Here is a 17,893-nt window from a genome sequence, read left to right on the forward strand (position 1 = left end):
GATGATGACCTCACTATGCGTGAGACCTAACTGAATACCAGCTGAACAATGAATGTCAGACATCGAAAAGAAGGGGGAGGAGTAGAAGGAAAAACAAAAGAGGTGACAAAAGGAGAAAGATGTACAAGTTGGGATTGAGGAAGCTGTACTGTTTCCATAGCGAAGAGACATCTAGCGAAGGAGAGTGAGACAGGAGGGCTTTGGTTGGTGCACTGGAATGTGACGTCAGCAGCTTGTTGGATTGAGGTGCCGTGTCCTGTTGATTTTAATCCTAACTCATTAAGGAACTGAGAGCAAGTACCTGGGCACACGCTCAGGGAAAAACAGAGAAAGTGATTTGAGAAGAAAGAAGTTGGCAAAAGGAGATAAGTGGAATTACTGCACACCCTGAGAAACCAAAGAAGGAAGAAATCAAACATTTTGATTTTCAATCTCATGTCTACTTTCATTTGTCGACAGTTCCCTTGTTTGTTTTAAACCTCCGTGCTTGCAGTTTTAACGTGTGGCCTGTTCAAGCATGCCCACCAACGGGATTAACAAGGCTCTAAAGCTGCAGTTTGGTCTGATTAACTACGAGAACCGCTACCTGACCGCTGAGGCCTTCGGTTTCAAGGTGAATGCCTCAGGCATCAGCCTGAAGAAGAAACAAATATGGACTTTAGAACAGGATGAGCAAGATGGGCAAGTTGTGTTCCTCCGAAGCCACTTAGGACGCTACCTTGCTTCTGATAAAGCTGGAAAGATCATATGTGGGGCAGAGAAGCCAGACCCTGAGTGTCGTTTCGTTATAGTGCCCCAGTCTGATGGTCGTTGGGCACTGCAATCAGAACCTTATCAGCGTTACTTTGGAGGATCGGCAGACTATCTGTCCTGCTTTGCCCAAGCCATTGGGGAACAAGAGCTATGGGCTGTTCATCTAGCTTTACACCCACAGGCGAGCCTTCTCAGTGTGGCACGAAAGCGTTATGCCCACCTGTCTTCTTCCGATGGAGAAATCTCAGTAGACAGCAACATTCCCTGGGGAGTGGACTCTCTGGTCACCTTGGTATACCTGGATGGAAAGTACAGTCTGAAGACCTGCGACAGTCGCTTTCTCAGCAATGATGGGAAACTAGTGAAGGAAAACTCCAACACAACCAGCTTCACGCTGGAGCTGAAGTCCGGGAAGTTGGCCTTTAAGGACTGCGACGGGAAATATCTTGCCCCAGTGGGCCCCACAGGAACCCTGCGCTCTGGCAGATGCTCCAAACCCGGAAAAGATGAGCTCTTCGATTTGGAGGAAAGTCATCCACAAGTAGTCTTCCAAGCTGCCAATAAAAGATTTGTTTCAGTCAAGCAAGGTAATCAACTTCTTTTGATTGAATGAAAGCAGTTGCTTTTTTTCAATCATAACTAAGTTTAATATAAAAACAGCAGCACAAGAATTTGAATTCTGCTTAATTAATTTTTTTTTCAACTGTTCAAGTATTTAGAAAGTATTGAAAGAACAACCCTGACAATGAATAGGTCGACTTAAAAAAATTGGAATAAAAGTTAGCAGCTAATTTAATTAATAGTAATCATAATTATCATCATGGTGATTTTTTTCAAAATGGCATACTACTGTTGGTCTAATACCAGCAGCCGTTGTGCAATTAAAAAAATCTATTAACTGTGTTTTGAAGTCCTTAAATTTTAAATAAAAGTTATGCTAAAAGAGAAATGATATCAACTGTTCTCAGTGTGTTATGCTCTGGGTTTTCTGATTTTCTGTTAGTTGAACATTAGATTTTAAAGAGTTTGTTGACCCATGTACTAAACAAGTTCAAGTCAGTATAGTTTTATGGTTAGTTGATATTTGTAGTTGCAGCAATCAAAACATCAAAACGGGTTAATTTGCTTGCTAACAAAAGCTAACATGGCATTTTGTACATGTTGGATCCAGAGTGTTGGTAGCCATATTGTTGAGGTCACTGTGGTAATGGGCTTTGTCATTTTCACTGCGTGTCCCAGGAAGATTAACTGGTGTGCAAATGACTCCAAGACTGATCTAAGCAACAGGGGTGTCAGTTACTAGCAATGGGTTCTGAGCCTTGTAGTCACTTGGTTCTTTGCTATCAGTTCAGTTCAGTTCGCACATGTCGTCTGAAGTCACTGAATGTAAATTTCTTGAAAGAATTAATCAAAAGATTGCAAATGCATTAAAAAGGTGGTTACAGACACACTAGATATACATGCTATGTCAATTGCTTGGGTTTCAAGCCTACATCATCTTATTTATTCATTATTTTAAGTTTTTTAAAAAGCAACAACTGTATTTTCTTTAATTGGAGCCTTTGAAAGCATCAGCCTCTATGAATATTATAAAAAACAGCTTCACGTTTGGATTTGTAAAGGTGCCCAACAATGCATGTGCTCCGAATGGAATAGACTACACTAACCTTCTTGTGCAGACATTATTATGCTTATGAATAATAAAGAGGAAAAAAAACTAACAAGGAAACAATTTAGCCAACTTTATTAAACAAAGTAAAAAAAAAAACTCAGTTTTGAACTGAAGTGTTTGGTCTTTTGGTAGTGTCGTGTTTTGTAAGGAACTAGGCACTGAAAGCTGCTTACTGGGCTCTCCAGTGCAGATTTGCATTTTGCCACTCAGGGAATTACAGCATGCAACTGAACAGGAAGGGGTGGAGGGCTGACTGAAGGGGATTAGTGTTCTAACGGGATTAAGAGAAAGGTTGAAGGATATTTTTGTGGCACCTAATTTATACTACAGCCAACACAGTTCAATTACAGGCTATGTGTCTGTGCATTCACAAGACCTGACACACCCCAGCAGCCAGAGTTTGTACATGTCGATTAGGTAGGCAACACTAGGCTGACTGCAAGGGAAGCACTGGTGTGTGAAAAAAATTGGGGACTAACTGAGTGGAAAGATAGGTGTGAATTTGATTTATTTGACATAAAATTTGCTGATGTGCCACACTTCAGAAATTATGACAAAGGTGGCGTGCAATTGGTTACAAGTCATTTGTTCCTAATGAATTTACAATTTGAAATTAAAACAAATATTTATAATTTTTTGTTTTTATGGTTGTGTATAAAAGGTAAAAACATCCAAAGATCAAAACAAGGCCACAAAAAAATCCTCTTTCCAAAATTAACATCATCTATCTTTTCTATTATAACACAAACAAGATTATTACTTATGAGCTCTTCCATCACACAGACACGAGCACTTCATACTTATAGTGTGCAACACTTTATGCTTTTGTATAATGTTAAGCACTATGTCACACAGTATACAATTATGCTAGTTACCTCATACTAGAATGAGCCTGTAATGTCCAAATATTTAAGATGAAATTCAAATTTGGCAATTTGAACTCAGTGGCTCAAATTTAGTCATTTGAGCCACTAGATGTCACCAAACTCCACAAAAAAATTATAGATTACTGAAAATGCAGACGTCTACGGAAAGTCAACATACAAAAAAAGGGGGATTGACATTTTACTGAAATTCAGGGATACTTTCCATGTAAACTAGAAAAACCTGGATGTCCCAGTTGTTGATGGAAAAAAAAACATGGATGGTAAAAAGTGGAGGATGCAAGCACTCTACAAATGGATATATCCATATCCACATTCCACACTGTAAATTATTTGACAATTTCACTAAAAGTTATTCACAAACATCCTAAAAAGGGATAAAATCTGAATATAACAAGACAAAATATCTTAAAATTCAAATATAACAAAACAAAATATCTTCACATTATATTTGACCTGAATTTCTGTCCCTGTTCATGAAAAGGATCCCACTAAAATGCTGTTCAAATATCCTTTTTGCCCTAACTTTACATTTGGCCTAACTTTGATGGCAAAGTTAGAAACTTTGCATTCAAAGTTCCTAACCTCCATATTAGGAACTTTGAATGCAACAATTCTTATATTATTGGATTAGTTCTCAAATTGAATAAAATTGACCTCACAAGAAAATCTAATTTGTAAAAGCATTTGGCTACTGTGCCACAATTCTGTCGCTCATATTTCCTTCCAAGCACTTGGGAATGGTCTTGTATACCTGAGATACTTTATGCATTTTCTTGTTTCACAGTTCAACCATTTAATTTAAATTTGATTGAAAATTTTATTAGGGCACAGAACATATATATGGAGTACATATGACAGTTTGCTAGTTCTTGCAAGGCCAATTAAAAGATTTTCTAATATTTGGGTAATCATAATTTAATTTGTGCTGCCATGACTTAAATGTTTAAGAATATAGAAAATGTGAACCCCATCTGCTCAAAACATTTACTGAGTCAGCGTAATAATATATCTTTATGAGCTGAAATGATGAAACAATCTTGCCGTTTTGAATGTGGTTTCTATGTGCTCTTACCTTTACTGGAATTTCGGATGAGATGCAAAAGACATCCAGGATGATGCTGTAGTTAAAAATCCTATCCTAGAAAAAATGTTAAATTATCATGGGTATCTTCTTCTTTGTTGCCAGGAGTGAGTATTTCAGCCAATCAGGATGTAGAAACCGACATGGAGACTTTCCAGATGGAGATAGATAAGGAGAGCAAAAAGCCAATGTTCAGGACCAATGGAGGGTCCTACTGGACTCTAGTGACTCATGGAGAGATCCAGTCTACTGCCACAGAGATGTGAGTAGATATTAAACCATTGAAAAGGAAGCTTTCTAATAAGTTTTTAACTACTTGGGAATAGTTAAAAACACCTGTAGCTCAAGTACATACTAACTCAGTTTGTACAAAGTTCTTGGTATACGCAAATATTTCCTTAGGTTATCTATTTCACGATTTAATTTAACCCTTAACTTAGATGGTTTTTTTTTTGTCAATCTCACTTATCCATCTTTTTTCCTTCCAGAGAGGTCAACACAATGTTTGACATTGAGTGGCGAGGACACAGGGTAGCACTCAAGGCGAGTAATGGAAAGTACGTGTGCACAAAGAAAAATGGGCAGCTCTCAGCAGTCAGCGATACAGTGGGTAAGTGCTTTTAGGCTATTTATTTGAATTTTCACATTGTGTTTGTCTGAAATGCCCGCCAACAAGCAGCGAAGTCTCACCAGATGAACAAAATATATCGTTCATTACAGGTGATGATGAATTACTTCTGATGAAACTCATCAACCGCCCAATGCTGATCCTTCACGGGGAGAACGGCTTTGTGTGTCACCACAAAAACTCCAACACCTTTGATGCGAATCGATCGGTCTACGACATCTTCTCGTTGCTGTTCGACAATGGCGCCTATCACATTAAAAGTCAGTGTTTTCATATCACACAAATTTTCTTCTTAATAAACTCTTACAGCATTGGTACAAAGCAACAACAGCTTCAAGATTTAAAAAAAAAACTTCACTGTACATCTTGTGATTATTTTTGCCAGTAATACAGTCAATACACCAATGCATAGCATGGAATAACTAATATTATTAGACAATTGATTGATGATCATATTTCTTATGAGCTAATCAGAAGCTTACATCATTAAAATATATATTTTTTCCACTGTTCTTTATTTGTCTTTATTTTGTAGGGGTTTGTTTGTATTTTCTTCTGTTCAACATTTTGAAAGTCCCACCACAGCCTTTCATTTGGGCTGAGGTCTGGATTTTGATTGGGTCATTAATTCCCTTGCATTTTCGATCCATCTGTTATAGATTTGTTGCTGTGCTTTGCATAATTTTTCTGCTATTTGACCCAGCTTAAGCAAAGTTTCAGCTGTCTGTGATATTCTCTCACACTTAAGTCTTGGTTACCTTTTGTTGGGGAATTGTTAATATACTAAGGTGCCCAGATTCTGTAGGAATAAAACAATATCAAATGATAACTCTTCTCCCACAATGTTTGAATACATATGTTTAGGCCCATTTGCTGTGTCCAAATGAAGATCAATCCAAAAGTCCTACACCTTGTTCAGCAGCACACTTTGTGAAGAAAATTATGTCCGTTAGTCAATCAAAAAACATTCTGACAATCCATTCAAATAACTCATAACTGTGAATATTCTTGACTGTACTTTCCAAAACTTTTAACATAGTTGCCTTACAGACTTAGACGTCATTCTTCTTCTTCCTCTTCTCTTTCTTTTTCTACTTCTACACAAGACCTCATGGCCTGAATATGAGGACTTCTGCCATGTGTTATGCTTAAGATGCCAAGACAGTAAATGACATAATGTGACTATGAATCAATCAAATTATTTATTGGTGCCCTTAAGAAAATCCTACAAAATAAATGCAACTGATGATTTTCCCCCCATTGTAATGTAATTTAAAATATTATCAAAGCATTTAGGAGCTCTTAATTAGCAATCTCTCCTTGTGGTCATGTGCAATAAAAGACACATTTTGCCACCACCTAATGTGAAGCAGCTAATAAGTTAACTGAAACTTGGTCAGATGACTCTGAGACTGAACTCTTCTCCATCAGTTTTCTGCAGTTTTTTTATATTTTATTTTTTATAACCTGACAAATTTTTTTGTTATTCTTCATATAGGCGTGAATGGAAAGTTCTGGTATGTCTCAAGCAGTGGCCTGGTCTGTTCAGATGGAGAAAAGGCAGAGGACTTTTTTCTTGAGTTTCCAGAACACGGACGAGTTGCCATCAAGGGCTCCAATGGCAAGTACCTTCGTGGGGACCAGGGAGGCACGCTCATGTGTGACGGTGCATCTGTTGATGCATCTTCTCTCTGGGAATACTGATCTATTCACAACAGGTCCTCACACAGGACCCGTGTTTCAGGTGCAAGACCCACTTTTACCAAGTCAAATGACGTGGACTGACATCATAACTTGCCTATTTTCATACTAGGTACAATCCCATGTTTTGATGTTTTTCTTTTTGTTTTTTGTAATTGGAAAGAGGTGAATGCATTAGAAAAGCTCTGTGGGTCTTTTTTTTCTTGAGAATTTTAAATGCTTTAATCTTGAGAGGACTACAAATGCCAACATCAAATGAAACATGCTTTGTTGACATGTATAATTTGATAACCAAAGTTTAGATGAGTAAATGTCCCAATTCTTATTTCTGTGCACATTTATTTCATATACAGATAAAAGTACGAGCATTTTATGTTGAATGATTTTTCAGGCATAAAAACCCATCCAGAAGTTGAAAATTTAACATTTCTCATCAAACTGTTCCGAATGCAGACAAATGAATGTAAAAACTAAGCAAAAGTCCTTCCACTATCTAGAAACAATGGTTATTTTAAAGGGTATCAGAAAGTAAAGACCAAATCCAAAGCAGAGAGGGAACAATTTTGATTAGTGTTAACCAAAACTGATGTAACTTTTTTTATTTATGTAAAGAGCTAGACTTTTAGGTAGCATATTTGTTCTAAGAAGCAGCAAAGGGATGCATCAATGGTACTGTGATTTGTCTTAATGGCTCATTTATAGCTTACATAAAAGACTAATAAAAAGTGGATGAAGCAGAGATGAAAGATATTTCTCAGAGGACTCTGACAGTGCTGAGTGTAATAAATCTACACATTAATATGTTTCAAGAATAATGTACCGCATGTTTGAGGAAACAACATAAAGGTCAAGAAATATCACATAGACACAGCAGGAACAAATAAGAAACCACAAAGAGGAGCATTTTTTTGCCCTTTTGAGAACTCAGAAAGTGCTTCTCTGGTGTTCGGCCTTAATCCACAATACACTCGTCTTATGTAGTGTAGTTACAAATAATGGTCTGTGATGGCAGATTCTTTTTATTTTTAGAAAACACTGCAAAAACACTTAGAAAAGCATCACAAAAGGAAATTTTAAAGGAAAGGAAAATTTTTTAATTTGACATTTTAGATGCCAGTTTGAAAGCATATCACTCTGTTTGCCCAGAAGCACAATGAGTTTCAAAACTCTGCTTCATGTATCTTTAAAGATGGTTGAAAACCATGTTGATGGAGTTTAGGGGTGTCCAAGTCAAGAGCATCCAAATAATATCAATCATTCTTATCTTCTCAGCAGCTCTTCAAACAAACACTCCCTTTGAATACATGATAAATAGCTTCCTGTTGACCCATGTCAGAAAAGGCCTTGTGTTCCAACTTAGAAAGAACTGAGCTCATTATACTGAGTGCTAAACACATTGCAAGAGTTACAAACTAGAATTCAATGTGAAACAACAGGACAACCTGAAGCTGTGCAAAAATGTTTGACAGTTTTCTCCTGAGTAATAATGAGTTCACAGTGTTTTATATGTGTGTAATTTGCAATTAATAAACAATTTATGGTAGTAAACTCTGGATTGGTTGGTTAATCATACAACTTGTATTAGCTCTGCAGGAAACTTCTTGTCTTATATTAGAAAGCATTCAATATGTCCATGGGTACTTGCTGTTTACTGTCTTTGTTTTATGATATACTTTTCAAAATGTTGTTGACAATAAAACTTGGAAAATAAATGTGAGACTTGTTAAACTTAATCAGAGAAAAGGTTGATCAACAAGGTTGGACCACTAGCTTGGTAAGATTCACTTTATGATAAAACATTAATCTCCTTTCATGCTGAAAAAATAAGATGATTTCAAATGATGGATATGCCAGAGCTCTTTGAGAAGTTTAAGAACTTCTCAAAGAAGGCAGTGTTGGCATGGACAAGTAACATTAAAAGTATTATTTTGCCAAAATAATATACTCAAACAAGAGACAAAAGTTGCATTCTGGATTCAGGGCCTTGTGAAAGACTGAAACAATTTAGGGACATTAATGGCTCCTAAATTATTTCAATTTTGTTACATTGCAAACACAAACATTTGTGTTTGTTATTTGTGTGCTATGCAAAAAAATCAATGCGAATATAATAATTATTCTTCTTTCCTCCTTTTGTCAGTTCAAAATGACCATAAGATACACACAAATTAACTAAAAAGACCAAAACAAGAAATCTTAAGTGAATAGCAAAGGGTATTTATAGCATAACCTCACTTTCAATGGACCCAGAACATAAAAAAAGAATAAACATTCAAGTCACAATCAGTGTTTTAGCTCAAGAGAGCAAAAGCAAAGTTTAACATCACTGGGATTCAATGAATAAGAAAGCAAGTTCTAATTCTAAGCTGGGAATTTTGAGTGGTAAACAAAATCTCTTCTCTCGCAGCCAGACAATCTGAGACAGAGCCAGTGAAAGAAAATAGGCAGGCATATTGATTTCCAGTGTAGCAAAAACACAGCAGACGGAGAAAAATGTACTTCTGTTATCAGGAACAAATAACAGGTCATTTTTGTTATCTGCTTTTGCATGAGTCTCTTGGTGAACCACGGGGCTCTTCCATCTTTTCAAAAACTTCCTTACTCTGAATACATATAGATTACTAGACATTAAATTAATCCGAAATGACTGAAAATCAATTGATTACAAAGTTGATATATTCTGTTCAGCGTTGTTTTGATGTCTATTTGCAAAGCTTCTTCAGCAAAACTTGTGAACTGTGGAAAACAAACAGAAAGATTTCTTTACTTCTTCTGAGTATATTATTGTGTATGTGCTGATGCATGATTAAGACTGAATAGAAAGATAAAATCTTTTGGAAATGATAACAATAAGCTGAAAATTAAATGATATTGCTGGTAAATTACAACCAGAAATTAAAATGTGTTGACAATAGATTCTAATTAAAGGTTAGTGAACCTTTAAGCTTAATTGTGAAAAGTAAACAATGTAAATCTCCAAAGAGTTGACAGACAACACCCTGAATATGATGCTTTGTTTGGCTGGGAAAAAAACCCAGCTTCATTTCATCACTGCTTTAAAGCCAAGGTGATATTTATGTTATTTGACCAAAAAAAATCTTAAGGCTTTTATTTGTGTGTTGAGTTATGAGAAGGCGAGTGATTTCAATTGTATGTTATTTGATTGGAAGTGATAAGATCTGCTATTTCAAAAGACTTATGTCTATTTTTGACATAAAAAATATCAGCTTATTGCAATCACAAAAAAAATAAATAAATAAAACAAAACATTTTGAATGTAAATAACTTTTTTATAAGAGTTGCTTCGAGGATATTGCATTTTTCAGAAAGAATGTTTTGTCATAATAGCCAGATCAATGTTTTATGAAAACAAATGCCTAACATTTTGCAAAATCCTCATATCAAAAGTCAAGCGAGATGGTGGAAGGCTGATGATTCGTGCTTCTCTTTTGACCTCACAGTCATTAAATCAATCATTAAAGTCTCTTTCTACTAAGTTACTCTTGATTTAAATGTGAGGCCAACAATTTCAATCATTGCTTTCACATTAAGTTGGTGTTTGTATTAGTCTCATAAAAAGAAACATGAATATCATGTCTTACTTGCATTAATAAGGATCCAAATCCTGCACAGTTTCCAACAATATGTTCTGTGATTGGAAGAGATTTTTAACAAACTCACATATAATTTATTTAACACGTGCTTAAATGGTATCTAAAATATGATTGGTGTTTAACAAATTAATTCAATCAGCTCAACCATTTTGAAAGTTTTCCAGCCAATGTTTAGTTTCCAATTTTGTCAAACAATGTCAAAAAATAAAAGAGAAAACAACATTTGATAAGTATAGCTTGTTGGGAAGGATTACCCAGATGTCTGATTCCAAAACTGCATCTGATTAAACCTCAAGACTTGGTTAAATCTGGAACAATGGACTATAAAATGTTCTTTAGACAAATGAGACAAAAGTAAAGTGTTTTGGCTACAAAGTGCTATTATGTCAATATAAACTCTTATACACAGATATCAACTTTTATGCACATTGAAGGAACACTGGAGATTTGTTTTGATGCCACAAGAAAAATCTTTACGTGTACTGCAAACATTTCTTATGCTTCAAAGTGTTTCAAACAAATCACAGTTTTCAAACTCAGATAATATTTACAGGTTCAAAATAAAATAAACCTAAAACCCCTGCATGTTTCGGTTACATGTGCAGTAAAATCACAAAGCTTGGAAACATGCCTGATTTTTAACAAATGAACTGAGCGTTAATCATTTCTGCAAAATCTGCCTCTGTCAAAAAACATCCCATATTACAGTTGCAGATAATGTGCAGTACATTAAATTAAATGCATATGAGAAGAAAATGATGTGTGTGTTTCTTTAAAGGTTTTGTAACAAAAAATGTTTCATAATCGGGATCCCTGCTTGTATTAAAGAGCACTATTTCAATTTACTGTGTTGTCTAGTGAGATAGCCACAATTGGGATTGTTATTATCATTATTATTTTAAATTCATTCTTTAATAGCATCAAAAAATAGATCCCTATTACAAGACTCCACGTTCAACAGTTTTGATGAGCACAAAGCCTTTTAAATATAGAAATAACATGTCATGGTCAGTAACAATAAATAAATAAATAAATAGCAGCATTCACTTTCACACATGATTTCACAAAATCAAGTTGATTTTGTTTTAATGCAACACTAAACTGTTTTGTACCTCCCTCTGATTATCTGACATAGCATGATAACATCATAATTTCTCAATCTCTCAAATCAATCTAATTAGAATCAGAGAGTCCAAATCTGATGGAAATGATTGAAGCAAATGTTTAAAAAAAAACTCTCTTGTTCTCTTTCCTATTGAACAACATTGTTAAAAGAAAATCAAAAAGCTTTCTGAGGGATTCAGAAGGCTGAGCATTCTTTTCATCCTTTAAGGTATGCAAAGAATCCCTTATCAAATACAGGATATTTAAAGATATGAAAAGACACCTGTTAAGGATAAATTACTGAGCTACAAAAAAAATCATCTGTTGGCAGTTCCGTCTACAAATTCAGAACAGAGTGGCAATTTTGCCAATATTTAATTATAGGATTTGCTAAGTCTTGTAATTACTTTTATTTAAAAAAGCCAATGGACAAACCCTACATTGAACATGTTGCAAGAAAACAACATATCCCTGCATAATGTTAGTTTTATCCAATTGCAATAATATGCTGTCATGTTGTTTTAATCACTATGACAGCAAACAAGAATGTAAAATTACTCCATTTAAAACTGAACTGAACTATCCAAGACTCTTGTTTTCAAAATTCTGATATTTTTTTTTCTATCTGATTAAAGGTTATTGATTCAACTCTAAAGCCTGCATCATACAAATGTGTTGCAGAATAATATGAGGCAATCATGAGGCTGGGTGAAACTGAGCATTGTTTTATGTTATTTTAACAGGTTAAAACACACTAAGAATGACAACAAGTACAGAAAACAACTTGTCAGAGAGAAGAAACCTAGCAGTATGGCTAAGTCAAAGCACTAAATAAAACTTGCAAAAGAAGGTGTGAATGGATGAAAAATTTCTAAGCAGCCAAGAGTCAAGAGAGTCAAGGGAACAATAATGAGAAATGCCAGTAAAACAGTTGGGGATTACATCAATATTCTTTCCTCTGTCAAAGAACATTTTCTTTTAAAGTCAAAGACATTTTCTTTGCAAACTTATCATTATAGACAGTCTAACTAAAAATCCTTCCCTAGGACTTTACTAAATAATTTATTTTGACAGCTGGATTTGACCATATCTTCTTGAGGAGGAAAAACTCAGCTTTGTAAGTGGAGCAATACTAATCCAAATCTGGGAATGATAGCAGCATGCTTTGTAATGAAGACTCTTGTTGTTTCCTATGTGTTCCATAATTATTCACATCTATTTCCTAAAACATTTACTTCATTTATTAGTGACCTTTTGTCTACAAAACGTGCATGTATGAGGACACTCTGGTTCCAGGATGACGTGTACAAAAAAGAACCTTGTAAGATATATGTTTATTTTTCTAGCGAATGCATAAAAGAAACAAAAGAGAGAACAGTTTTCTGCAGAATGCAGGAGAACTTAGTTAAAGATTTATTTCCTGCGAGACTAAGGCAACATCCACAGCTATAAGGCCACAAGGCTACAAAAGAATGAACTCAAAATGTTCTGGAGAGTGTTCGCCAAAGCTCAGACTAAATCAAAATTTGTAACAGGGTTGAAAATTGCCTTTCACTCACCATCCCTGTGCAACAAAGCAGACCATTTTAAACAAGAGAAACTTGTAAATGTCTCCACATGAGCCGGACTGACTGACCTTTGGTGACCTGAAGACAACTTCAAGATATTGATGTTATCTTTGATGTGTGAAAACATGGAGAGTATTGTTGACATGAACACCAGGTTATGTTTTTGTAGATCTGTTTTGTTCATCCTGTTGTTTAGTAGGAAGACTTAACTGCAATGGAAAAATGGTAGCTATTGAGCTACAAGGTTAAGGAGCAATGACCTAGTGGCTCATATCCACACCCTTTGGCTAATTAATACTCATCTATGATTTAATTTGTGTTTATGGAATACATGTTGTTGGCTTGGTAATATATTTCCACTCCACTTTTCAAGGCTTTTCTTTTCTGTTTTACATCAATTGGACGCTCACATTTAGGTATGAGTTCAGGCTAGTCCATTTAAGAATTTGAATTTTACTTCTATTAACCAATTCTCTTGTTGATTTGAAAGTATGTTGTGAAGCTCAAAATGAATTCCCTTCTTTTCCAAATTTCTAGATGACAACTGAAGGCTTTAGGTGAAAACAGAGAAATCCAATTTTCAAACAATTGGATCTGTTTGAAAATTAGTCAACCTTGACATAAACCCAGTTGGATCTGAGGTCATCCCTGAAGATGACGCTGCCACCCGCATGCTTCATTGTGGAGGATTTTGTTCTGAAACCAAAGAGGAATTTTCTGTTTCATACCATAGCTGAACCTCCTACAAGTTTTGGAGAGATATTAGACAGGGTTGGATGATTCCTAGGAAGAACAGGCCCGTGTCTTGCAACTCTATTCCTTAGAAAAATAGGAAACTGGGGCACGTTGGGGAGCCCCTGGTGGCCAGTGGTGGTATGGCAATAAAAACCCTTGAATCCCTGAACTATATCAACAATATGTGCACCAAGCAATACATACACTTAGCATTCCACAGATAAATGCTTTTAATCTGGTTAAGAATAATAATTGTACTGTCAATAAATGACGTCTAATTGATGTTCTTAGTGACCAGAGGAACAGTAAGGCCTTAATCAGCCCACAGGTTCAAACTGATGAAACATGAGGATGGAGGCTCTCTATTAAAACATTCCTCACCATCTTCCATGTTCTTTCAGCAAACAGTTGAGACAGAGCTGGTTTTGGTTCCACCACTATTGGCCTGCTGCTTTAGCCGCCATTGAAAGTTTTCTTAAAAGTCTGTCTGTCAGTCTGCAGATCATGTGACCAAACCAGAAAACACACTGGAAATATAGATTACAGCATTCTTTGTTTTACCTGGCAGCCATCTTGGTAGGCGGTTGCTATGACAACAATAAACAAGCCACAACAATACCAGAACATTACAACCGTTGTTTACGTCTATTTATGATACATTTTCTTTCCCACTCTCGTTTTCTATCTGGCCCCTTAATGGAAATGAGTCGGATGTTCCTGATATACGGGATAAAAACAATGAATCATGAATTATTCTTGTTTTGAATGTAAACAAGAATAAAGAGTAGGATAATTGGTGGTGGAATGATGTCACTCCACCAGCAAAGGGAGATTCTGTGATGTCACAGCCGATGCCGTCAGTGATGTCATCAACGGGAGAATTGTATGTGACACAATTCTGCAAATTGGTCATTGCTTGCAATACCCCTGACTTGTTCAGACGCTCGCAAAGCTCTTTAAGGAAGTTTTCCAAACGACGATTTTAGCGAAAGCATTAGGAGAAAAAATGTCTCATCGTTCACCAAGATTCAACTTTGAACTGATTGGACCCCACGGGAGAAGGGAAGCCCAGCAGAACCAGCAAGGCGGGTTCCCTCCTGTGCAGCCCAATGCCTCCCACGGGGAGATCGGAAGGCTGAGCTCCCTCCAGGAGATGGAGAGAGCTGGAAGGTACGAAGACCACCAGCGAGTGGCCCACCTGGAGGCAGAGCTGGAGCGAGAGAGAGAGAAGAGTAAGGGCCTCCAGGAAGAAATGGAGGCACTTCAGACTTCGTACGAGGAGCTGAGCTCCAAGTACGAAGCTGAAGTAGCTCTGGTGAGGCTGGAGGCCCAAACACAGAAGGATTATGAAGAGGGAATCAAAAACCTGAAAGCAGAGAAGGAAGAGATCATCGAAAACCTGTCAAGAAACATCAACATCATGCGAAAGAGGGAGAAACAGATCCTAAATGAACTTGACCAGGTTTTCTATTCATTTGAGGAGCTGAAACGCAGATATGAGACGGACATCATCTATTTTCAGCAGCAGATTGAGTCGTTCCGTCAGAGGACGGAGCAAAAGGAAACCACTCTTTCTAACAGAGAGAAGAAAGGAAAACTTCTGCGGGAAAAAAACTTTTCTTCCCTGCAACAGCAAGTTGCAAAACTGCAGCAGCAAATCACAGCGGAGAGGAAAAGTCATCAAGAGAAGTCAGAGGAGGACCTGGCCATTCTCCATAACATCAGAGCCGAGAATGCCGTCCTCCTGGAAGAGACCAGGCAAGAGATGAACATCCTGCAGGAGAAGGTCAGCAGCTCCCAGGATGACTTGCAGAAGGCTGACAGTAGGTACAAAGAGCTCCTCTGCCGGTACGAGACGGACATCATCCATCTGCAGCAGCAGAATGAGTCGTACCGGCAGAGGATAAAGCAACAGACAATAGCCCTTTCTAACAGAGAGCAGCTACTCCAGGAAAGAACGTTTTGTGCCCTAAAACAGCAAGTTAGAAAACTGCAGCAGCAGATCAATCAGGAGAGAGAAAGTCATCAACAGAAATCCGAGGAGGACGAGGCGATGCTCCACGCCATCGAAGCCGAGAACGCCGTCCTCCTTGAAAAGACCAGGCAAGAGGTTAAGATCCTGCAGGAGAAGGTCAGCAGCTCCCAGGATGAGTTGCAGACGGCTGACGGTAGGTACAAAGAGCTCCACTGTAGATACAAGACAGACATCACTGATTTGATACAACTAACGGAGCAGTACCAACAGCAGGTGACTTGTCTGCAAAATGACTTGGAGAGAGCCAGCCTGGATTTGTCTGGCTCTTTCCAAGTCATTTCTGACCTGCTCAGACAACAGAAGGATGGTCCCCAAGAGAAGGAGGTAAGTTCTCTAATTCAACTCGACCTGGTCCAAGTTTCCAGCCAAGAGGATTCTTCGGAGGAGGCGCTTTCTGGAGGACCTTGTTCCACCGACCAAGAATCCACGGAGGAGATCCCTGGCGAATCTGGCATGGAAGAGTTGGACCATCCACACACTGACACCATGCAGGAGGGTGAGAAGAAAAAGTCAAAATTTTCAATTTGGAAAAAAATTCGTAACACTCTGCGACTGAAAAAGTAAAACAAAAAAAAGAGTGAAGGCAATTAGAGAAGGAGCAAGACATGCAAGAGAGACTGAGGACTGGAATCAGACGCAGGAAGGTTGTAGCGTCTGCGTTAGGGGCGCCATGCGATGCTCCGACAACAGGACGTTTACAGCAGTTACGTTTTTTCCCCAAATTCGATCCCTTCCCCACCAAATTGAAAAAACGTGGGCAGCACGGTGGCGCAGCGGTTAGCACTGCGTCTTCACAGAGACCCTCTGTGTGGAGTTTGCATGGTCTCCCCGTGTTTGCGTGGGTTTTCCCCGGGCGCTCCGGTTCCCCCCATCTCCTAAAACATGCAGGTCAGGTCAGTTGGTCGCTGCAAATCGCCCCCAAAAAGAAACTCCCAACACATTTTACTGTGTTTTATTGCTAATCTTGTCAAATTTAGGTTTCATTTAGGACGTGACTGAAAGGTTTTGTTTGTCAACCTGCGTTTGATTCCCAGTCCTGGGGAATCTGCTGCATGTCTTTTCCTTCTCTCTCCTCCCAATTTCCAAATATTTGGGAGGAGCCTAAAAAACTTAATTTGAGCCTAAAAAACTTAATTAGACCCTAAAAAACTGAAACATTGACTTTATCTCACAAATGGACCCAAAAAAAAAATCAACTTTTTTTCTCTCTCTCCCACAAAATTAACAGATTACTTAACACGCACACACACCCTTACAAGCATAACCAAGCCTTCCCACCCAATTGAAAAAACGTGGGCAGCACGGTGGCGCAGCGGTTAGCGCTGTGTCTTCACAGAGACCCTCTGTGTGGAGTTTGCATGGTCTCCCCGTGTTTGCGTGGGTTTTCCCCGGGCGCTCCGGTTCCCCCTACATCTCCTAAAACATGCAGGTCAGGTCAGTTGGTCGCTGCAAATCGCCCCCAAAAAGAAACTTACTTAACACCCAAACACACACACACGCACACACACACACCCCCTCCATGGGCTGCCACCTTATCGTGGTGGGGGGTTTGCGTGTCCCAGTGATCCCAGGAGTTCTGCTGCCCAGTGCAGACGGGTTCTAGGTGAGGGACCAGACCAAGTGCAGCCCAAAGATCCCTTATGATGATACGACCGTTGGAAACAGGGGTTGTTCTCTCCGTACATGAGGTCCCACCCTGGAGCCACCCTGGCCTGGGGCTGGGGCACGTTGGGGAGCCCCTGGTGGCCAGTGGTGGTATGACAATAAAAACCCTTGAATCCCTGAACTATATCAACAATATGTGCACCAAGCAATACATACACTTAGCATTCCACAGATAAATGCTTTTAATCTGGTTAAGAATAATAATTGTACTGTCAATAAATGACGTCTAATTGATGTTCTTAGTGACCAGAGGAACAATAAGGCCTTAATCAGCCCACAGGTTCAAACTGATGAAACATGAGGATGGAGGCTCTCTATTAAAACATTCCTCACCATCTTCCATGTTCTTTCAGCAAACAGTTGAGACAGAGCTGGTTTTGGTTCCACCACTATTGACCTGCTGCTTTAGCCGCCATTGAAAGTTTTCTTAAAAGTCTGTCTGTCAGTCTG

General features: G+C 38.0%; 1 protein-coding gene across 1 annotated transcript; it reads left to right on the forward strand.

Moving 5' to 3' along the window:
* Positions 1-293: 293 nt before the first annotated feature.
* fscn2a (fascin actin-bundling protein 2a, retinal) lies at positions 294-8,434 on the forward strand. Its single transcript, XM_055036246.1, has 5 exons — positions 294-1,340; positions 4,499-4,655; positions 4,882-5,003; positions 5,114-5,281; positions 6,520-8,434. The coding sequence occupies exons 1-5, from the start codon at positions 518-520 to the stop codon at positions 6,723-6,725; spliced, it is 1,476 nt and encodes a 491-aa protein (XP_054892221.1). The 5' UTR covers positions 294-517; the 3' UTR covers positions 6,726-8,434.
* Positions 8,435-17,893: the final 9,459 nt, after the last annotated feature.

Source organism: Poeciliopsis prolifica, unplaced genomic scaffold (genome assembly GCF_027474105.1).
Source record: "Poeciliopsis prolifica strain line A6 unplaced genomic scaffold, Auburn_PproV2 SCAFFOLD010, whole genome shotgun sequence".
NCBI classification, from domain to species: Eukaryota; Metazoa; Chordata; class Actinopteri; order Cyprinodontiformes; family Poeciliidae; genus Poeciliopsis; species Poeciliopsis prolifica.

What these genes read in the sequence shown, in the direction of transcription:
- fscn2a (XM_055036246.1), top strand. Translation starts at nt 518, where the DNA reads ATGCCCACCAACGGGATTAACAAGGCTCTAAAGCTGCAGTTTGGTCTG. An exon ending in ATTTGTTTCAGTCAAGCAAG is followed by an intron (nt 1,341 to 4,498) that starts GTAATCAACTTC and finishes CTTTGTTGCCAG; the next exon opens with GAGTGAGTATTTCAGCCAAT. An exon ending in CAGTCTACTGCCACAGAGAT is followed by an intron (nt 4,656 to 4,881) that starts GTGAGTAGATAT and finishes TTTTCCTTCCAG; the next exon opens with AGAGGTCAACACAATGTTTG.